At 53.7% G+C, this 22482-nt stretch overlaps 1 protein-coding gene across 1 annotated transcript; it reads left to right on the top strand.

Moving 5' to 3' along the window:
• The first annotated feature begins 7026 nt into the window (after window positions 1-7026).
• On the top strand, window positions 7027-16425 carry Mlec (malectin). The gene is made up of 5 exons (XM_051176493.1): window positions 7027-7327; window positions 13583-13761; window positions 14174-14350; window positions 14432-14489; window positions 16174-16425. The coding sequence occupies exons 1-5, from the start codon at window positions 7090-7092 to the stop codon at window positions 16401-16403; spliced, it is 882 nt and encodes a 293-aa protein (XP_051032450.1). The 5' UTR covers window positions 7027-7089; the 3' UTR covers window positions 16404-16425.
• Window positions 16426-22482: the final 6057 nt, after the last annotated feature.

Genomic DNA, 22482 nt, shown 5'->3' with positions numbered 1-22482 from the left:
GGTGAGAAATGCTCTCCTTAGGAAGCGGTGTCAAGAGCTTTGCTCTGGAGGAAATCCCATGGTGTGTGAATAGCTAGATAAGACCCTGAGATGGACCGCAGCTGTGTAGCACTGGGGGCCTGGCCTTGTTGGGTAGGGTGCCCTCTGGGAACCTGTTTCCTGGAGTGTAATGTGGGATAATACAGAACAAGCTTGGCCTCTTTAGGGACTGTCAGTTGCAGACTGCCATGGGATCGCGCCACCTGACGATGTGGAACAGAGCCACTGAGGTCACTGGGTCAGTTTCCACAGTTGATGGATCTGGAAGGAGGTTTGGGAGGCGGCATTGTGTGGAATCTTGGGAAGATTTGGAGCATACTTGGGTGGGCATTGGGGATAAGCTTTGTTCTCCTCCTTCAGTGCTAAACAGTCGCCTCAAGCTGGGGGTGGTGGCACACACCTTTGATCCCAGCACTTGGGAGGCAGACACAGGTGAATCTCTGTGAGTTAGAGGCCAGCCTGTCTACAGAGTGAGTTCCAGGACAGCCAGGGCCACGCAGAGAAACCCTGTCATAAAACAAACAACAAACCAAAAACTCAAAAAGCAAAAACTCTTTTTAAAAATTGCGTTTCTTAATGTATTTTGTGTGTATGTGTGTGGGCATATGTATGAAGTCAGAAGATGACTTTGGGAGTGAGTTCTCTTATACCATATGGTTCCTGGCCTTCGAACTCGAGCTGTTGGGCTTGACAGCAAGAGCAAGAGGCTCTTCCACTGAACCATGTCACCGGCCTCCCTGAAGACTTGCTAGTCACAGGTCTGGATACCTCTCTGATTCTAATGCCGTGTTTCAGGTAAGGTCCATGATTCTCCACCTGTAACAAGATCTGGGAAGAGTCTGATGCTGACAGTCCGTGGACCACAGAACTCCATGGTGAGCCCCGATACATGTGTGTGATGTGCTTGGGGACATCTGCGGCAAGCTGGGGGGCCGAAGGCCAGAGTAGGGAGGTAGAGGGAGCATTCTGTGCCCCCAGGTGTCACACAGAGGGAGGATACTTGTTCTCAGGCTTGGCAGGCAATGTGGGAAGGCCTGTGGGCTCCAGCCAGACGCCTGGGTAATCCGCGTGTCCCAGAGGCCAGCAGGGCTGAGAGCTCCGAATTCTGATAATCCAATTCTGAGACTAAGCCCTTGGCTCTGTGCCCCACTAGGCAGGCCCTGCGTGTTCCTATACTGGCTTAGCTCTGCGCGCGCGGACTCCAGATCTATGCTTTTCGGAAAGGCAATGGCTTGTAGCTCAATTTGAAGAGAAAAGGGCTCTGTCAACTGGCAGGGGTGGGGGGGAGAGGCCCCAGAAACCCGAGAAAATGGAGCAGACAGCAACCTGGGACCCACGGACCCAGTGTGGCGGCCACAGACCAGCAGCTGCGGTACCGGGACTCAGGCGCAGTCAGGCTTCTGTTGAAAGTCCTGAGTACTGGGATACAAGGGGTGGGGACGGCCCCTCCCTGGCATCTTAGCTCCTCCTACCCATAGGATCTTTAAAGATTAGGGTTCCAGGACTTCTAGAAGCAAGATGCATTTCCCTAGGCAAGGGTTCCTTCAGCCACCCAGAGTAGTCCTTTGATAGTCTCCTGGCGGGAGCTCCAAGTGGTACCTCAGAGAGCTGGGCACTCAGGAGATGGAGAGATGGAGATGGGGGGGGTGATATGAAGGTCAGCCTGAGCAATAGAATTGCACACACAAACACCTCTGCCATACACACTCTCAATAAATGAATACACGTAATTTCAAGTTAACAAGGAGCTGCTGGGGTGCGGCTTAGTGGTTAGAGCACCTCCTTACCAGTTCCTGAACAATGAAAAGGGGTGCCTGCCATAGAGCCTGGTAACCCAACTTCCAGGACAGCCAGGGCTGCACCGAGAAGCCCTGCCTCAGAATGCCTCCCCCAAAGATTTTACTTTGTGTATGAGTGTTTGGCTGCATGTATGTGCAATATATGTATGTTTGGTACCCTCAGAGGCCAAATGAGGGCATTGGGTCCCCTGGGACTGGAGTTATAGAGGGTTGTGAGCCACCCTCTCCAGCCCCAACTTTTAAAATTTTTAAATTTTATGTGTGTGTGTGTGTGTGTGTGTGTGTGTGTGTGTGTGTGGTGGGGGAGTGGGTAGAGATATCCATGCATGTGTGTGTGTGCTGTGCCTACAGGGGCCAGAGAGGGCATCGGATCCCCTGGAGCTGGAGTTAGAGTTGGTTGGTTGTGAGCTGCCTGACCTAGCTGGGTGCTAAGGACCGGTCTGTGGTCTTCACTGCTGGCCCACCTCTCCAGCCCCAGTGGAATTAACATCTGTACAGGAAGCTCCCGTCCATGGTGACACCACCATCAGCCCAGATGTGGAATCCGGCTTGGTTATCTGGAAATGGCTGCCTCTGCCTTGTGGGCCTGTTGTACCTGGCAGCCTCAGATTGCAGACTCAGACTGTCCCTCATTCCTTGAGGTGTCTGTCATCTTCTCCTGCTTTCACTTCTAGAGAGAGGACAGAGTTCTGAGTTTTGGTTGAAATATAAAATATTCCCCACTGGATACAACATTTGGTCCTGGCCCTACTTGGCGGCTCTACTGTCGGAAGTGGCGGGAACTTTGGGGCAATAGGAAGACGTTCAGTGGAGGCCCTAGCTGCTGTGTATTCTCTCTGCCTCCAGCTCCCTCCACACGGTGAGGAAGCTTGTCAAGAACATGTTCCCGGTGTTGATGTTTGGGGTAGTTTGTGGGGCTGTGTAAGCATGCGCTGAACCCTCTCAAACCACAAGGTAGACTAAGCCTTTTTCAAACTCTTGGAGTTATGTCTGGCATTGTGGTCACAACTATGCCAAAGGAACTTGTAGGTGGTTACAGGGAAATAGCTCCCCTGGGGGCTAGAGAGACCACTCCACAGTCAGTTCCCAGCACCCACACATGCGCTCAGTCCAGGGACTCCAGAACCCTCTTCTGACTTCTGAGAGCATCGGGCATGCCTACACTACACTCGAGGAAGGAGGGAGGGAAGAAGAGCTAAGGAGGCTGAGGCTGGCAGATCTCTGTGAGTTCCTGGTGCTTAGTGGAGGTGTGGTTCAAGCCCTTCACACATACAGTCCTCTCTTCTGGAATTTTCTCTGAGCTAAGCTTAAAGGCCTTTCTCTTGACTTGGAAGGACTTGGCAACACAGCTTTTACCTCTCCCAGCTGGAGCATCATATGCCACCTTAGAAGTACAGCAAAAGGCAAGCTGTACCGGTCAGCCCCTGTACTCCGGCACTCAGGAGGCTGTGAGATAGGAGGGTCAGGGTTCTATGCCAGCCTGGGCTGCATGGCAAGACTGTACCAAAATACAAATGAAACAAGATTGCCCTTGCAAATGAAACAAGGTTGCCCTTGGTGCTCAGGACGTTTTACTTAAGAGTGTTTACTTAACATTCACAAGCCTTGGGTTCAATCCCCAGGACCGGAAACAAGGCATGGTGGAGTATGCTTGTAAAGTTATCCTCAGCTACAGAATAAGTTGAGCTCAACCTGGGATACATGGGATCCTTTCTTTAAGAAAAGAAAGAAAAATGTCCTTGGCGTCCCCAACCCAATCATTTTGTCATCTAACAGGGAAAGAGCTGTTGTCTGAAGTTTTGCAGTCTGGCTAAAGACCACGGTCTTCTCCAGGGAGGAGCCATCAGTCACAGTGGAAAGTGACTTGCCCAAGGCCACTCACATACTGGCCCTTTCTGTCCTCCAGCTCCTTCTGAGTCATAGCCTCCACAGGGAAGCTAAGGCATGCCAATTCAGCCTCCTTCCCCTGCAGGTGGTGACCTGGTCAGGTTTCCTGCTGGCTGGGGCTGAGGCAGAAGTACTATGTGCAGGTCCTCTGCCTCTCTGGGTGGCTCCGATCCCTCTTCCATCTGACTTCCAAGAGGCCTAAGGTAAGCAAAGTTAGCTTTGAGAGCAGACCACCCACCTCAGCATCGGTGGACTGCAGAGCAGCCGGCAAAGTGGTCCCCACCCACCCTCTGTGTTTTCCTCTTGAGTTTTGTTGTGAGCTTATTCTTAAGTGGGGAAATATCCCATTAACTTAAAATAGACTAGACTTAATTAATAGCATGCTTTGTTCTCAGGATTCTTATCTGTACCGGAAGACACACCTCTTTTCGGTTTTGTGGGTCAAGGTGAAGTTGCCTCTAGGGGTTTATAAACAGCTACTCAGTTTTCCACTTTTGAACTCTAGCTCCTGTTGGCTTTTCGCTCCCTTGGGTAGAAGGGTTTTTCCCAACTCGTTAGCCTGGTCTGCTCGCCAGGGCCTTTTCTACTATTAGACTGTCGGCAGGACATGTTATAATTACTTCTTCTTGTATGATTAATAGTTACTGTGCACTAAATACCATTTATGATCCAGGCCCTCTGCTAAGGGTTTCTGAAAGTCTTGAGTGAGGCTATTCTAATTACATCCATTAGATGAGGAGGCTGGGCCTCCTGGTTCCATGTAGCTCCAGAAAGTAGAGGCATGCTTTCAATCCTGGTCTCTGTGGCCCCAAACACTCAAGACGGATTCTTTATTGACACTCATCTGCCCACTCAATGGTCCCACAATACTAGCTTTAAAAGTGTGCTGCTGGGCTGGCGAGGTAGCTCGGGAGGTCCAGGCACTTGGTGCCACCTACAACTATATATCGAGTTTGAGGCTGTCCTGGTTTTGGTGGGGGGTTTGAGTGAAAATCAAACAAAAAGAAGAGGACAGCAAGCTCGCTCAGGGGGTAAAGGCATTTGCTGCCAAGCCTGCCAACCGGAGTTCCATCTCTGGGGTCCACAGGCTAGAGGAGAGAACTGGTTCTTCCAAGTTGTCCTTTGACCTGCATGCCCACACTGTGGCATGCATCTGTGTGCTCCACCTGCCATTAACAAATAGGATTTTTCTAAAAGCGCCTTTTATCCCTATCACTTAAAACTTCTCCTCTGAGTCTCACAGTCTTAACAGATGTGTACAATTATTCTGTATCACAAAGGGTGAAACTGAGGTACAGCCAGGTGAATTCCTTTCCCAAGTAACATTGGATACCGGGTAGAGCTGTAATTTGCATCAAACATGGCCTCATAGGTAACTGGGATCACAGCAAGAGTAGATTAGAGGCTAAACATGGTTGTAGGTTTTACCCAAATTACTTTACCTTCCTCAACTTTTTTAGTTTCTCATCCATAAAAGTGGGGGACATTTCCTGTTTTTCAGCTTCTTGAGGTGGCTGAGAGATTCAAACTTGTGGGAACGGGCGGCTGTCAGGGCCTCTCTTGGCTACAGTCCTAATCTTGGCTTTGGATGGGTGTATGATCTTTTTCAAGTTCCCTTCCTTTTTTTTTTTTTCCATGAGAAGCATATTTTGCAGCTGGGCAAGGTAGCACAGGCCTGTTTTTATCCCGATACGAATCCAGAAGGCTGACATAGAAGGATCACAAATTCGAGGCTTGCCTAGACAACTTGGCAAGAGGCAGGCTCAAAGAAAACAACGAAGTCTGGGATGAACCTCAAGGGTAGCGCACTCACAGTGCTCAGCTCAACCTCTGGGGAATCTCAGAGAGTGGCAGGGTGAGGAGAGAATTTTCTCATTGGCTGGGCAGTGGCGGCCCAAGCCTTTAGTCCCAGTACAGGCAGGCAGAGAGGCAGGCCGATCTGCGTGAGGTTGAGGCCAGCGTGGTCTAAAGAGCGAGTCCCAGAACAGCTAGTGCTGTCACACAGAGAAGTCCTGTCTCGAAACACACACAAAGGCCTTTTGTGAGTGGATGGTGTCTTTTGCATTTTGGGTCTGCAGAGGCTGGAAGATGGAAAGGGTGACAGCGCTGGGAAGCCAAGAGAGGGACCGAACCAGTACTGGGGATAGATACAGCAATGTGTCACCTGGTGTCTTCCAAGCCCAGGAGAATTGTTTAAAATATGTCCCTTTTTCTCTTAAGCACAAAAGCGAGTTCAAACCTGGCCTTCTACACTTCGTCGGCACAGCCTGACAACCCGGGTCATGACTGGTAGTAACGGAGGGAACAAAGGATTAACTTCCTCTGACAACTTGGCTGTTAGGGGAGACTCGCGGTGGAACGCGAGGCTCTCTCCTCCCGTTTTCCCAGCGTAGAAACGGGAGTTTGGGCAGATAGGCAGGGGCAGGGCCGCTAGCGCAGGGAGCGCTGGGAGCTGGGGCCCAGCCTGGGCCGGGTGGCCCAGGGCACCCGACAGCGGTCGCCACCGGGGGCGGGAGGAGGGAGGCCGAGCTCCGCCGGACACCGTCGCCATGGAGACGCCGCAGCCTGGGGCCCCGCCCCTAAAGGCCACGCGTTTCCGCTGCGCTGGAGCGTCCTGATTGGCCGGGCCCGCGGACGCGACCACGCGTCCTCGTGCGGCTCGGGTCGGGCCACCTGTACATGTGGCACCTCGGGCAGGGGCCGGCCCGGGGCCGCGAGCCGCGCTGCTGCCCCTGCCGCCCTCCCGAGCCATCGGCGGGGGCGACCGAGAGGACGGCCACGCCCCCTCCGGGGCCGACCCGGTCCCGAGATCTAGGGCACCGGAAGTGCTGGCGACGTGTCAGTGCGCCCTTCGCTGAGCCTTCCCCGCCCCAGGCCGCCTTGCCCATCGCGGTGTGTGGACTCCGGGGCGGCCCGGGCGCCGCACCCGCCACTTCCGCGTGGGGCCGCCGCTTCAACCGAACTCCCTCCCCGCCTGCCTCCCTCGGCGCGCGCTCCTTCTCGCGCCCGGTGGTTGGGCCGGGGCCTGGGCGCGGCCACGCCCCCGCCCGGGCACGGTGGCCAATAGGAGGGCCGCTCTCGGCGGGGTGGTGGGTAGTTAATGAGGGCCGCGCTCCGATTGGCTGGGGCGCGCGGGCGGAGGGCGGGGCGGCGGGGTAGGTTGTTCGCGAGGTGGGAGGCGGCACCCGCGGCCGAGGAGGAGGCGGCGGCGGCGGCGGAGGAGGCGGAGGCGCAGGAGGCCCGAGAGCGATGTCCCGGGCTGCTGAGGCCGAGCGGCCCGCCGCGCGCTTGTGCTGAGCCGGGGCGGCCTGCGCCCGGCCGGGGACGAGGGTCGGCGGGGGCTGCCCCCGCAGTGCCGGCCGCCATGCTGGGGCCCCGGGCGGCCGCCGTGGCGCTTCTCCGACTGCCGCTGCCGCTGCTGCTGCTGCTGCTGCCGCCGCCGCCGCCGGGGCTCCGCGATCCCGGGCTCGGCGTGGTGGCAGCCGCCGGGGCCGGGCTGCCCGACAGCGTCATCTGGGCCGTCAACGCGGGCGGCGAGGCGCATGTGGACGTGCACGGCATCCACTTCCGCAAGGACCCTCTGGAGGGCCGGGTGGGCCGAGGTGAGAGCCCGTCGGCCGAGCCGTGGGGTCCGGGGCCTGCGAGCGCTGCGGGGCGCAGCCAGGGCCGGCCCCCGCCCCGCCCCGCCCCGCCCCGCCCGAGCCCCTTCCTCCCGCCCCGGCCGGCAGACCACGTCCCTGCAGCGAGGTCCCCGCGCGGGGCCCCCGGGGGCCTGGGCAGAGCCCCGGGCCCAGCCCTGGCTGGGAGCGGCCAAGAGCCATCGGGGCAGAGAGTTGGCGAGAAGTTAGGTTGAGGTCCTCCTCCTGCCTTCCCTCGGCCCCTCACCATCCCGCCCCGAGCTGGGGAAGTGAAGGTCCAGACTGGCCTTCGGCCCGGCGCCCGGAGGCCTCGCAGGTCACAGGTCGCCGACTCCCCTGCCCGACGGCCGCTTTCCGGGGCCCTCTCTCCCAAGAGTGCGGCCTGCTTGTTAGCCGGCACAGCGGGGCGGCTTCGAAGGGGATGGGCCGGGAAAGTTTGACGGCGGCACCCTCCTCCTCCCCTGCCTTCCTTTGGAGTCTGTGCGCTTAAAAGTAAAAGGCACCGGTCGGGTGTTGGCACGTTGAAGCCTGCCCTGCGCGTGCGGCTGATGGTAGCGCCGTGTGTTCAGGAGGCCACTCTGTGTCCCAGTGCCCCTCAGGTGATCCTGAGTGCCATCGCAGCTTAGCGGGCAGGGTGGTCGAGGCTGAACCGATGTAGCAGCAGTGGCTTTTATGGTTGGACGGTTTACGCTGGCAGCGTGTGAGACTTGATTCCCTGGGCAGGTGGTTGGAAATACAGGTTCCAGGGCCCGACTCTGGACACTCTCCCGTACTAGCTGGGGCTCAGATTTCTACACCAGGCGCTCCTGTTATAGGTCACCCCAATCCTTTCTTTGGAGATATCTGCTCTAAATTCTCCAATAGGCAGCATTGAAAAACAGCTTTAAGAAGGCAACCCCGGGGCTGGAGAGATGGCTCAGAGGTTATGAGCACTGATCCCTCTTCCCAAGGATCCGAGTTTGAGAACCAGCACCCAGGCTATGGATGTACAGCAAAATACCCACATATGTAGAGCTTTTAAAAAAAGGGGTTGGGGATTTCCTTGTATCATGTTCTGGAAAACTCACGCTATATGTTGGGTCCAAAGGCTACCAAGTTGGAATGTGCCTTACGAGACAACTAGGAGACAGTTTTTCCAGTGTCCCTCTGTGGCTCTTGAACTTACTGAAGGGTTCAACTGGTTTCCTCCCGATCTCTGTGTCAGGTAGTTCTATTGTGAGTGTGTTAGGCAGGTAATACCAGCGCTCGGAGGCAGCAGCGGGCGGGCCCCTGAGCACTGAAGGCCAGCCTGGTTTACGCAGGGAGTCCCAGGTGGTCCAGAAACCCAGCGCTACATTGTGAGATCCGTCTCGGTTAACACAACAGACCAGGACTTACTACTTTCATACATGAGCGGGGCTTGGCACACATGGCTGCCTTATGAAGTTGTGTGTCCTGGAATTTGTTTAACCCTGGCGTGAGGGTCCCAGGAGCCGGGTTTCAGCTGAGTCAGGGCTCCAAGTTGTGGCAGCCAAGGCCAGACTCGGTAGCAGCAGGACTTCACGGCCTCTATTACTGGCTGTTCCTCTTTCTTCATGGCTGTGGGCAGAGAGGAAGGAGCCCCTGACGAAACTTGACAGTTGGTGGACTTTGCCTCTTGAGATAATGGTGTGGTAAGAGCTTCATGCAGGTGGCTCCTACATTCAGATACCCGCCTTTAAACTGGCCGCATTGTCTGAGAGGTGTCCAGTACAGAGGGTAAGGCTGGCTAAGACTTAGGTTCAGCCCTCAGGTAGTGCCCTTCCTCAAGCTCTGCTTTTAAGCTGCTGCTGCTGCAGGTGGTTTAGTTGTCTGGCCTGGTCAGCAGCCAGCCAGGCTCTCTTGTCCTTGGAGGACGGAGCGCTCAGGGATGGGGCTTGGGGAGTAAGTGTAGCAAATACAGCTACATGAGGCCCACGAGACTCCGTAGTGGTGTGTGATTTTTGGATACTAGCATTTGGGGCAATGTAGAAATGAAGACCCCCTGCTGTCTGGGGCTGTCTGCTCGTCTGGGTGGGGCCAGTGGGTTTCAGTGCTCACTAGGTTCCTGGCATTCAGTCTGGGACCAGATAAGTTTAGGCTCCTCCCAGCAGTCAGCGGTCTGTGCTGCGAGGGGATAGGCCTGCCAGGGGAAGAGCAGCTGTCCACATGCCCTTCCTTCTCCCTGTGGGTCAGGGCATGCCAGGTATTCAGAGACCCTTGTCTCATGCAGCTATTTATGCCCATTGCCAGAGGCACTGGACGCCTCGTTTCTTTCTCCAAATGCTTGTCGTCGTGTGTGCAGCACACCGAGGGAAGCTGTTTCTCTGCTGAGTGAGTCCAGGTGTTTGTTACCAGCTTAGTCCAGGTGAGGGTCTGGCCTGATTTTGAACCCGGGTAGGGTACCCGGTGGTGGCTTACGCTTCCAAAGATACTTCATAATGCCTATGGAATTTCATTTCTGCCTTGGGATAGCTAGTGTTCACAGCCTGGGAAAGTGTGCTTCTGCTCAACAGATGGAAACACCACTATAGAAAGTGCTGTGGGTCTAGAGAGATGGCTTAGTGGTTAAGAGCACCGGCTGCTCTTCCAGAGGACCTGGGTTCAGTTCCCAGCACCCACATGGTGGCTCCCAGCTGTCTGTAACTCCAGTTCCAGGGGATCTGACACCTCCACACCAGTGCACATAAAATACCTTTTAAAAAAGGGAAGAAGGAAGGAAGATAGAAAGTGCTGTGGCATATTGTGCATTCTGGGTCGTGTGAGTGGCTTTTGTGTTGTTGGTTTGTTTTGAGACAGGCTTTTGTGTTGCCCACGTTAGCCCCAAACATACCATGTAGCCTAGGGTAACCTTGAACTCTTGATTAGCCTGCCTTTGCCTCCCAGGTGCTGGGATCCCAGGCTTGTACCATCAGGCCTGGCTTTCCAGGTTCTTGGTTTGGTTATCTTTGGTGACAAGACCTTACTGTTTAGCTAAGGGCACGGAGCTTGGAGCTTGCATGGTTTAGGGGAACCTCCTTTCTTTGGTAGAGCCCTCCCTGCTGGAAGTGAGTGCCCTGAGGCTTGTCTTCCTCCCGCACAGTGCGCCCTGTGTGTTAGCTTCCTCTGATGGGACTGCTGTCCAGAGGGAAGGGCCACCATCTCCTTCCCCTGCCTGATGACCTTTCACACGGAATTAAAAATAGGTCAGAGTGTGTCTCCAGGGGTAAATGCTGTCAAGGAGACCTGAGCTTGTCTAGTGACTTTCATTTAACCCTAAAGCAGACCTTTCTTAGGCTGCCTTCTGGCAGAGGGTGTGGCCCTAAGGAGGTAAGAACTTGGTGCAGGGTGTGAGGGAGGGAGAGGAAAGCAGGAGAGTCCATTGGCCACCGCTGCTCTGCTTTGCTCTTGGCTGTGAGGTTTGTTCAGAATCTGGTTCCTATACCATCTTAACAGAAGTGTTTCTTCTGTGGGTCTCCCAAGCACAAGTGGAGTTTACGTTAAGCCTCCTTACCTCCATTATTGAGGATATTTCATTAGAAACTAACCTCACTAGAAAAAGGATGGAGCCATGGGGGGGTGGGGGGAGGTAGAAGAAGCAATCTGTTTATTTGTTTTGAAACAGGGTCTCTCACTGTGTGGTCCAGACTGGCCTGAACTTGTGGCAACCCTCCTACCTCAGCTCCTAAGGGCTGGGATCGCAGGTGTGAGCTGACCCCAGTGTCCCCAGTGCTGGGGTCGTAGGTGTGAACTGACCCCAGTGCCCTCAGTGCTGGGATCGCAGGTGTGAACTGACCCCGGTGTCCCTAGTGCTGGGATCGCAGGTGTGAACTGACCCCAGTGCCCTCAGTGCTGGGATCGCAGGTGTGAGCTGACCCCGGTGCCCTCAGTGCTGGGGTCGCAGGTGTGAACTGACCCCAGTGTCCACAGTGCTGGGGTCGCAGGCATGAACTGCTGGCATGCACTCCATCGTGGTGACTATTCTGTTCCATGCTTACTGTGTGCACGTCTGCCCGTCTGGCATTCCTACATATTTACCTTTGGTCTGTCTCCATGTGCAGTCATCTGTTAAGATTTTCATAGGTGTCCCACCTCACCACCGTTCTGTGGAGGGTGTTAGCCCTCTTCTATAGATGAGGACATGGACCTAAACGAGACGGTTAGTTCAGCATCACTTAGTAGGTAGAGGGCCAGGGTTCAAATCCAGGCCTGTCTTACTCTGAAACTGGGTTGAGTTTTCCAAAGAGCCGTTCTACTATCTAGAGTTGCAGTAGCAGGTATAATGTAGGCCTTTGCCTCCTTCCTTCCTGGTTAACTGTGTGAGCTGTTTTGTGCCAGCTTGAGTAGTGTGCTGACTGTACTTCCGTTCTCCTTAAAGAAGCCCGCTCTGCTGTCCAGATACAAAGGCTAAGGAGGGGAGGGAATTTTTTTTTTTTTTAACTCTCTCTTTTTTTTACTCTCTCTTGGGACTTTGTGGCAGATCTCTTAGGATGACCACTTGGGGCTTAAAGGGAGAGCAATGAATGGTCACCCCAGGTTGTTTAATTCTTGTCCCCATGGCTGCTTTCTGAACTGTGGAGCTGAGCCTGACTGGAGAACATCACTGCTAGCTTGTGGGGCTCTCAGTCAGTGCAGGGGGCTGCTCCAGATGCACAGAATTTCCTGTGAATCTACATGAAATCTATCTAGCTAATGTTCCAAGTTTGCAAGAGTCCCGGCCCTCCTGGGAGGAAGAAGTTCTTAGCACTCAGTTGGAAGAGAAATGGCCATTTAGGTTTGGTAGGTGTACATCCTGGAGCTTTTGAGCTGGGGAAGAGCTAGGGCGTGCTGGCCCCACATCCTTTGTAAGCCGTGGTGCTTTGATTTCCTGAGGAGATACAGGGAGAAGAGTCTGACAGAGCTACAGCCCGTTTCCTGCTCATTGTCTCATGAGTGCATCTGATCACAAGGCCCATGTCACTCACAGGAACTGTTAAGAGTCCTGTTTATTTTTCTGAGGGCTTGACCTTAGCCCCTGGGGCTTTTAGTTCATCTTTCACCTTCCGTCCTGTCTTCTCCTTTGAAATGGTGGTGACTTGGAGGATAGTGCTCCTAGGAGTGAGTCATAGGGCTTTAGATGCGGTCAGGGTGGTGTGGCCATGGCTGAAGGGCCTGTCAAAGGGTCTCGGTGCCAGATGTCTTCAGGGTCACCGTGTTCAAGTGGAAGGCGGTCTAACGTCTTCAGTTCCTGCTGAGAAGTTTGGGAAGGGGGTTTTATGGAATTCTGGGAAGTCTTATTGTGTGCTTCGGCTAAAAGAACCCAATTGTTCTCCTCAGGATGCATGAGAATCCATCTCTTGGGACTGGGGGGGGGGGTGTGATATGTATATCTGTGCAAAGACAACACTCATTTGTAACTTGTCACGAGAGGACTAAGGGCTGTAGAGGTTTTCCTTACCTTGTCAGTCTGTGAAATGGGGAGATGGCTTCTTGAGACTCGAGCCTTGAGGCAGGCTCCTGCACGGGATGCAGTGGTCCTGGGTGAGCCTGGCTGGCCTGCCTCTGCTGCCGTACAAGCACTTCAGCCTTGTTTCCTTAGGAATGGCACCAAGTGGCTGCTGGCTGATTGATGCTCTGGGGGACTTTTCTCCTGGGTAACAGTGGTGCAGCTGGAGTCTGCAGCCTGTGGGAAGTGAGTTACATTGGGGCAGTTGCCGAGCTCCTTCCCTCTTTCTGCGAGCCTGTTTTCCTTTGCCACCTTAGGAACTTTCTTGAATAAAAATTCTCAAAAAACCAAAAAGTCCAGCTAGTGTGTTATTTATAGTATAGACCGTGACAGTGGAGAGCCACTTCCCTGGACAGACAGCCTGTTTGCTCCACACTGAGAAAAGCACACTTGAACTGATGCCGTTGCTAGTGTCGCTGGATTCAGGAAGTTTCCTCTGAAGGTCTCCTTCTTGGGGAGCTTTGACACATTTCACTCCCTTCACATCATGAACTAGATTCATCCGCCTCCACCTTTTCCCAGCAGTCCCGGGAAAAAATTTTCATGTGATTGCTGTTTGGTTTTTTTGGCGTTACTCTTCCATGTCAGTAGCCACCTGAGTCTTGTCTGTGTGTGAACCAGGTGCAGAGGGAGAGCCCTTGTGCTGGGACAGTTGCTGGTTGGAATTGCCCTGGAAATAGCATGGCTGTGGTGGTTGGGGGGTGTGCACTGTTTATGTCTTGCCTCTTGATGTGCTTTCTGCTTGTGTTTGTCTCCAGCCTCAGACTATGGCATGAAACTGCCAATCCTGCGTTCCAACCCTGAGGACCAGATCCTGTATCAAACAGAGCGGTACAATGAGGAGACCTTTGGCTACGAAGTGCCCATAAAGGAGGAGGGGGACTACGTGCTGGTGTTGAAATTCGCCGAGGTCTACTTTGCACAGTCTCAGCAGAAGGTGAGGCGTGCTCAGGCCCCTGCCTGACCAGTGGCACATGGCTGCTTCTGAGCAGTTGGGTACTCTGAGACCCGTGAACCTCCTCAAAAGGGAGGGACAGTGATCTCCGAGGGAGGGTTGGGTCCTCCCGTTCTAGAGAAGCCATGTCCCCTTGCCCGTTGGCCGTTACTGTCTTGGATTGCTAGCAGAAGTGATCCTCTCGGGAACCTCCTACTTCCTTCCGCCCTTGCATCCTTCCCTGGTATGCCCCTGCAGATGCCTCCCTTCTCCCGTGAGGCAGTAAAGGGTCGTGCTTTTCATTTGACTGAGGTGAAGGGCTCCAGCCACCTTGGGGTGTATCCAGAATAATGTCCAACTTGTTGCAGAGATGTGAAGCTGACAGGGTTGCCGTTGTCTCTCCTGTCCCTGGAAGGTATTTGATGTCCGATTGAACGGCCATGTTGTGGTGAAGGACTTGGACATTTTTGAGCGTGTTGGGCACAGCACGGCTCATGATGAGATCATCCCGATGAGCATCAGGAAGGGGAAGCTGAGCGTCCACGGGGAGGTGTCCACCTTCACAGGGAAGCTCTACATTGAGTTTGTCAAGGTAACCATCAGCACACCTCGCCTCTGAGGGAGGGGATGATGCTCGCTGCCACGTAGCTGACTGTGGTTTCCCTTTTCCTAGGGCTACTATGACAACCCCAAGGTCTGTGCACTCTACATCATGGCTGGGACAGTGGATGGTAAGTTAGGGTATGATTGAGGAAGGCTTGACATAGTTTAGCTGTCTTCGCATTATTAAAAGCCAAATTATAGGGAATTCAGTCAGGTAGGTAAGTCAAGGTATAAACTAATGCTGGCTACAAGGAGTAAGGTCAGATCTGTGTTCATACCTCCTGCTACTGTTTAATCAACAGTTGGCCTCTGACAACCCCCCAACCCCCCCCACACCCCACCCTCCCAACCCCCCACACCCCACCCTCCCAACCCCCACACCCCACCCTCCCAACCCCCCACACCCCACCCTCCCAACCCCCCACACCCCACCCCCGCGTGCATGCGTGCTCAGTTGAGTCTCTCTAGTACTGACTGTCCTGGAACTCACTAAATAGACTAAACTGTCCTTGACTTTGATATTCTCCTGCCTCAGTCTCCCTAATGCTGAGATCCTCCTGCCTCAGTCTCCCGGATAATCCACCACACCCATCTTTGACACATTCTTAACTGCCCTATGGTGGCCTGCGTTTGGTTCCCAGGACCCACATGGTAGGAGAGAACTGATTTCCACAAGTTGTCCTCTGGCCTCCATGGCGCAGACATGCACACACACACATGGCGCACACACACACACACACACACACACACACAAACAGAGAGAGAGAGGGGGGGGAGGGAGAGGGAGGGAGAAAGAGAGAGAATAAATCTACTAGAATTACCTGAAATGTGTCTAAGTTCCATTTGGGGTTGGGCCCTAGTCCTTTGGAGAAAATGATAAAAGTAGGAGTCCCCTTGGCTGTTGGTGGGTATTGCTACATTACACATGGATAAAGTTCATTTGCTAAAGTCCCCTGGCTGTGGAGCTCAACCTCTGTCTATTTCATGCTCTGGGTTCAGGTTACCCTGGCTGCCAGCCTCTTGGGCTGATCTCTGCAGAGAAAGCTTGTGTCTTTCTTGTGTTCCTTGCCCATCTTGTCTCTGTGTAATTTCTCATCTTGAATGCATAGAAATCAACCCCTCTTTTTAGGCTTATTTCATGTATGTTTTTTTCTCTGTGTGTGTTATGTATGTATCACATGTGTGCAATGTTGGCAGAGCTCAGAAAAGAAACTGGAACTGTGGCTATGCATGCATAGCTGTGGGCTACCATGTGGTGCTGGGAACTAAATCCTGGTCTTCTCCAAGATGAACCAGTGCTCTTAATTATGAAGCTGTCCCTTTAGTTCCCCAACCCCAGCTCAGTGTTGCCGTGACTTCTAGGAAGGTGAGACTCTACCCCAGCCCCACGTGATTTCTTAGGAGGAGCCAGGACAGGTGTAATGAGGCTGGAGCCAGAGCCTTGTGGATCGGCCCTTGGGGTCTGAACCAAAAGGACTGTGATGCGGGCTCAGAGAAGGAAGAAGAGGTTTGAAGTAAGTTTCAGATGCAGTTCACTGGACCTGCCTGAGGCGGGCCTTCTGGGGCTGAGAAGTGAGACAGGAGAGGGTAATAGCTCCCCTCTGGAGAAGATCCTGTTTTACTTTAGTTAAATCTGAATATGACTATGGTCATATTCTGCTCTGCTGTTCAGGTTTGAGACAGTTTCTGCTCCTCCCTGGCAAGGTCCCAGGGATCGCTGGCCCGGGGCTCATTCACTGCTCTGCATGGTCTCTGGGGAGCGCGGAAGCGCTGTGGGCCTCCGTGTACCTAAAAGGCATTTTCTTCTTTGAGATGTACCAAAGCTGCAGCCTCATCCAGGACTGGAGAAGAAAGAAGAGGAGGAGGAGGAAGAAGAGTATGATGAGGGGTCTAACCCCAGAAGACAGAGCAATAAGAACAGGGTGCAGTCGGGCCCCCGGACGCCCAACCCCTACGCCTCGGACAACAGCAGCCTCATGTTCCCCATCCTGGTGGCCTTCGGAGTGTTCATTCCGACCCTCTTCTGCCTCTGCCGGCTGTGAGAACAAATGGCCATGCTCAGCAGGGTGGAGGGAGGGGGCACCAAACGTATTGGTTTCTGTATTCTTGACAGTGTTTAGCAAAACAAAACAAAACAAATCAAATCAAACAACACACACACACGAGTGAAGAGAGGAGAAAAGCGGAATGGTGGGCAGCCCTCCACCTCTGCTCCTGGGGCTGCTGGGCCCTGCTCTGTCCCTGTGACTGGCCCCCAGTCCCTCCGCTGGGCTGTGGAGGTGAGTGCGTCCTTCTCCAAGGATCCGTATTGCAGACCTAGCAGGAGGACTCTGGACTCAGTAGGGACAGCGGTTGTTTCTAGGTCAGGCGTTAAGGGCAGGGAAATGTCGTATAACCTGTGACGACCCACACTGGGAGTTTGTTGTGTTCTAAATTCATGTGAGATAGGATTTCAGAAGCCGTGGTATTCAGGGTGCGTGCGTGTGTGTGTGTGTGTGTGGGTGTGTGTGTGTGAGTGTGTGCGTGCGTGCGTGCGTGTGTGGGTGTGTGTGGGTGTGTGGTAAAGACAAGGGGGAACTGGGGAAAGGAAGGCCGTGCTTCTGTGCTGGGAAGCCCTTCTGGGTTAGTCTGCCCATGCTTCCACCGCGAGCCTCTTCATTGTCCTCTGTCTCCTTGACGTCTGTGCAGTTCGAGGACTGTCTGGTACCCGGGACGGCTACATCAGGCCCTCTGGCCGCCTACCGCTTGTTGCCACAACAAACATTTTGATTTCAGTGCCTGTTGAGGACTTGATTTCTTGTTGATTTTTCTCTTAATCTGGTTCATTTGAAATCTCTTCTCAATCCTCACTCTCAACCATAGAGCTAAGTTATTGTCAAAATGGGCAGGAGACCAGAGAAGAGAGTGTCTGCCCCTCCACCTCCTCACCTTGTTGGTACCTCCCTCCCTGGATCCCTGAGCCAGCAGCCAGGAGGGCCTGCCCCGGCAGCTCTCACTGGCCCCTCCATGGGGCCCTGCTGCCGGGGCAGGGATGCTTTCCAGCCTGCAGCAACAGAGCCCTTGACCTTAAAAGTCTCTTCTGGTCTTTGGATTAGAAAAGGCTTATGTTAGCAACCTCAGAGACTCGGGCCCTGGAGGTGACTTGACCACTGTGGGTCCAGACTTTGATGTTCATTTATCCCCATGTCCTCTGTCCTACTTCAGCTAGTTTGGGTTTATGCCCAGAGTCACCCCAGAGAACTGAGCCTGGCTGCACCAGCCCATTCTCCTTATTGACCATCATCAGATGCTGTACCCTCCCCTCTCAGCCCCTAGCAAGAAGCGGTCGAGTTCTCCTTACCCTGGGCCTGAAAGACCCCTAATCAGCTGTAGTGTGGAGGCTCTGAATGTCACCTAACTTTTGCATCCAAGTGTCTTTCAGGTTCTCAGTAAGACTTTGTCGGGGATGATGTCTCCTTGTTCCCCAACTTTTGGTCACCTCCATCCCATTGTCAGTTAAGACAGCAGTGGGGTACAACTCAGCTAAGCTAAACGGGATTTTCCAGGAGAGAGGCAGCAGGATTTGCTTCAGCTTGAGTTGGAGCAGTATAGAATCTCAGGCCAGGCCTGTATTTCTGGAATGTGTTTAAATTTTGATTTTGCCTTATCCAATATTTGAACTATGTGACAGAGTAAGTAGCTCTGGGCTCTTGTCCTGATTTTGTCTCCTAATGGTGACTGCAGGCCAGCATGTAGTCACTGAGAACTGTCCTTTATTTTCTCTATGACTTAGGCTAGCCTAGGGTACTGAGTTGGCAGCCAGATGGCTGTGGCCTGAGGTTGCTCTCAGGAGCACTCCCTGGAGTGCTCCTAAAGCTCCTGCTCCTTCAGGATAAGGTACTGCCATGGCCTTGGGGACCATCTGCCTCGGGCAAGGGACTCCTGACTCATTGGGCTCCTGACAGTGGCTTTGGTCCCCGGCATCACTATGTACAGACCTGTGGGCGGAGTAAACAAGATAAGAAGAGCTGCCTCCCGGGGCGGGGCCTTTCCAATGGTACTGTGAGCCAAGCGCCTCTGCCCTGCCTCTGTTTCCAAGCCCAGCCCTCCCCGTAGGGATAGGGACGGGTGCCTTCCTCTCTAGTTGTGTCCAGGCGGAAGGGACATCTTTCTGTAGTGAAAGGGAAGAGAGGAAGGGCACGGAAGGAGTGGTGGGGGCTGGGGTGGACTCCCCTGAGCCAAGCCTGCCCAGCTAGTCAGAGCTGCTCAAGGCTGGCGACAGCCAGCTCACAATGTTGAACTTGAAAGCTTCCCCCTACTCCAAGAAGACGTAGGTACATGAGGAGTGGGTTGAAAGGGTCGGGTGGGGCACACGTTATTTTTATTTTTGTGTTGTGTGTATGGAGAGTTACTTCATTGCCCCCCTTGCCTTTTGCCCAGCTTGTTCCCTCTCGGTTTTGAGCCAGTGCAAAGAGTTAGGCGTGGGGAGGCGAGCCCGCTTTTCTGTCCGAGCTACAGTCTGACCCGGGGTTCCAGAGCCCCCTGATCCAGCTGGCAGAGGCAGGCAGGCAGGTAAGGGCAGACTGCTCCTTTTTGCCTGAGGGTGCTCCTCTTAAAGTTTGTGGGAGGAGCAGGCAAGGCGGCTGGGTTGAGTCTGCGGCCCAGTGTGATTTACGTCCGGCCAGCTGGCCTCTGACTGGTTTGCTTTGGGTTTTATTCAAGCTATCTTAAACATTGTGCCAATACGTGATTTGTGGTATCCATGTCTCCTAAACCAAATCTATATTTTTGGAGAGTCTCCACTACCAAGGAGACGCTGCTCAGTGGACACCCACTGTTCTGATGACTTAAAAGGTAGTTTTCAAGTACCCTTGGTGTCAGAGGAGTCACCTATCCATGAGAAATGTGGCCTTCTTTTCTTGCTCCTGCTGAGCCTGGATGAGGAGGGGCAAAGTCAGTGTTGTGTTGATTCCCATCTGTGCCTGGGACACTCTAAGAGCTGTGCATTGGCTCCTTTGGTTTTGTTGAGAAGCTTCTGTTTTAAGGAATTTCTCTTGTTTGTTCTGTGAAGGCCTGGTCTAGACGCTTAGCTAAGAATCTGAGAAAATGGCAGCAGAGTCCCTTTTAGCACTCAGCCCCCTCTCCTTAGAGACGGCTCACCTTGCGGAGTCTAGGGAGGTGTCAGGAGGCCCTCCCCCTCCCGGGGAACTGGGGAAGGGTCCACCCTGGTCAGCACAGTGCCTTTTCCTCCCCTGCTCTGAGTCAGGTGGGCATCCCTAACCCTCTAGATTGAGGCCTGGGCAGGGGCCCTGCAGCCTGCTATGGGACTGCTTCCCTCTCTTGCTGGCCTACTCTGGCATAATTCAAGTGTCTTCTTGCCTTGAGGGACCTTAATGTAATCATGGCCAACACATGTGACACTTTCCTGTGACTGTAAGGACTTAAGAGAGCAGGTGAGCTTCCTCAGGTGAGGCACTAACAAATGCCCCTGCTGTCGAAAGACACACTTAGGGGCTCATTTGGGGCCTCCTGCTGAGGAAGGCAGCTCTCAGGTAAGGCTGAGACTACACAGCAGCAAAACCACAGACACGCAGGACCTGCTCAGAGACTGAAGAAGGGCTCAGTCTCTCCTCTGGGGAAGGTGTAATTAGGGATCAAAGTTGCAAAGAAGCTTTACTGCCCATACCAGAAGGCTCACGCTGGCTTTCTCTTCCAGGTAGAGCTAAAACTCTGTGGACTTCCGGGGTGCGGGCTGGTGTTCTTCACAACCGTAGAAGACTAGCTTGGGTCAGCTGCCCAGGGGGCCTGGGTTCTTTGAGGCTTGCTGCTGATCTGCTCTGTCCTTCCGCACCTGCTTTTGCCTCATTTGCTCGGCCGGGGCGGGAGATCATCTTGATAAGAGCAGATTTGGGGGCTGGCTGGGTTGGCAGGAAAAGAACAGAGTGGATCTCTTGGGATGGGTTCTTCCCAGGAGTGTAAAAACAAGGGGCCGTGATTGTGCTGGCAGCCAGGGGAACGGTAGTGCCTGCTGAAGTTGGCAGAGAGGCCTTGGCACGCTTGCATCCAGGCAGTCTTATGCGATGGGAGCACATAGCATCGGGAAAAGCAGAGCTCCATCCTCACCTCTATTTTGAGCTTAGTGCTTTACTTCGGTATGAGGGAAAACAACAACATACTGAAGTGTGCTTTCCGTCCTTGCTGAGGACTTTCAGGAAAGGAGAGACGAGGTGCAGGGTGGGAGGGGACACTTGGCACGGAGAGACGTCGTGGCAGAGTCACAAGAGACTCATGGCCTCTTCTCTTCCCTGGTGAACCATGACCCAGGGAATGAAAAGAAATTTGACCCTGGACTAGTCCCTTTGTTGGAGTTTAAGGAATATTACCTCTGCACAAGGTTCCCCTGGGACAGGGCGGCTGTCACTCTGAACTCAGGGCAGCCTCTTCAACCTCTGTTGGCCAAATCTGGCTTCTTAGGAAACCAACCCCGCCACTCAGCATTGATCCTGGCTGCTTTGTGTGGAACCAAGTGTTGGAGATCTTTAGCAGTTAGTTCCTGTAGCTCCTGTTCTTTCCCATCTTCCCCTGCGAGGCCAGGCTGACTGGCCACACCGTGCATTCACAGCAGTGCGTGGCAAGGTATACTCAAGGGGCTTGGAACCTGCTGGCCAGGGAAGCAGTAGGGGTGGATAGAGCTGTCTTTCTTTCTGGGCCATCTCCATCTGTTTCCACCCTTCCCGTGCCCCGCCCACTCCCACCAAAAAGTAAAAAAATCAGGATGTTTTTCACTGTCCATTGCTTTGTGTTTTAATAAACAATTCGCAGTGATACTCTTGTGTTGAGGTTGAATTTTAATGGCTGTGGCAGCATACCCCTGTCATCCCCCAACCCTTGAGAGGGTCAGGGATTGAAGACCATACCCACCTGAACAGTGAGTGAGGACTCCCCACCCTAACCCCAGACAGTCAGATGGTTCGGCTGCCATGAGAAGCGATGGCCTGAGTTTGGTCCCCAAAGTGTGGAGGGAGAGACCTGAGCTCTGCACACATGCTGTGGTTCCTCCCCGTAGACAAGGTAATACGGGACGGGACGGTGGCCAAGGACGGTTAAGGGAGTGGATGGTATTCTGGCCTGGGACTGGCAAGATTGCTCAGCAAGTAAAGGTCCCTGCCCCCAAGCCTAATGCTTGACTGGGGCCCTGGAGCCCTGTTTGGGAAGGTGAGAAGGTCAGGGTTACTCGTGCCTGACCACCTCAACCAGCAGTTTCCAATCTGACTGCAATGCCCAGCCCTGACTTGGCACTCAGACCTTCTGCCGTATCTTTTAGGCCTGTACCATTTCTTGGGAGGTGACCTACACACGAAGCCATAGGATATTCCTCTTACTTTCCCCCTTCCTGGCAGGTACAAAAATAGAATGCAGGGAGGATTTTTTTTTTTTCTCTCCCTAAAATCTATCAACTCTTTTTCCAGCTGTGGTCCAGGAAAGCACAAAGTGTCAATGATTCGCCTGAGGCTGGTCAGCAAATGGTCAAGCCATGACTTAGACCCAGGCTTATGTACCACTAACCCCATACTCCTTCTTGGGTTGGACTAATTATAGCTGTCCCGAGTGAGCCTGTGAAATGGGCGGGGCACAGTGCCAAGCACTGCAAGATAATGGCAACAGAAACCCAACAGGACTCTTGATTAGTTTATTTACTTTGTGTCAGATGTCACCATGTACCCTGGCTGGCCTGGAACTCAACTCAGAGCTCTGCTGGCCTCTGCCTCCCGAGTGCTGGGATTTAAAAGTGTGACCACCAGGAGTTTGAGGCCAGCCTGGTCTACAAAGTGAGTTTCAGGACAACCAGGGCTAAACAGAGAAACCCTGTCTCAAAAAACCAACGTGGGGGCCGGGTGTTGGTGGTGTACACCATTATAGTCCCAGCACTGGGGAGGTAGAGGCAGGCAGATCTCTGAGTTCAAGGCCAGCCTGGTCTACAGAGTTGAGTTCCAGGACAGGCTCCAAAGCTACAGAGAAACCCTGTCTCAAAAAGAGAGGGAAAAAAAAAAAAAAAACCAAACCAGTGTGGGTAGGGAGGGGGTGGGGACACATGTGGCTACCATGCCTAGCCCTGGACTCTGCACGGCTTTCCATCTCCCC

This window comes from Phodopus roborovskii, unplaced genomic scaffold (genome assembly GCF_943737965.1).
Source record: "Phodopus roborovskii unplaced genomic scaffold, PHOROB, whole genome shotgun sequence".
Taxonomy (NCBI): domain Eukaryota; kingdom Metazoa; phylum Chordata; class Mammalia; order Rodentia; family Cricetidae; genus Phodopus; species Phodopus roborovskii.
This window is presented reverse-complemented; position numbering and strand designations above follow the sequence as displayed.

Bases quoted from the DNA above. Each gene is read 5' to 3' on its own strand.
- Mlec (XM_051176493.1), top strand. From the start codon at position 7,090: ATGCTGGGGCCCCGGGCGGCCGCCGTGGCGCTTCTCCGACTGCCGCTG. The intron at 7,328-13,582 runs GTGAGAGCCCGT...GTTTGTCTCCAG, and splicing joins GGAGGGCCGGGTGGGCCGAG to CCTCAGACTATGGCATGAAA. The intron at 13,762-14,173 runs GTGAGGCGTGCT...TGTCCCTGGAAG, and splicing joins TTGCACAGTCTCAGCAGAAG to GTATTTGATGTCCGATTGAA.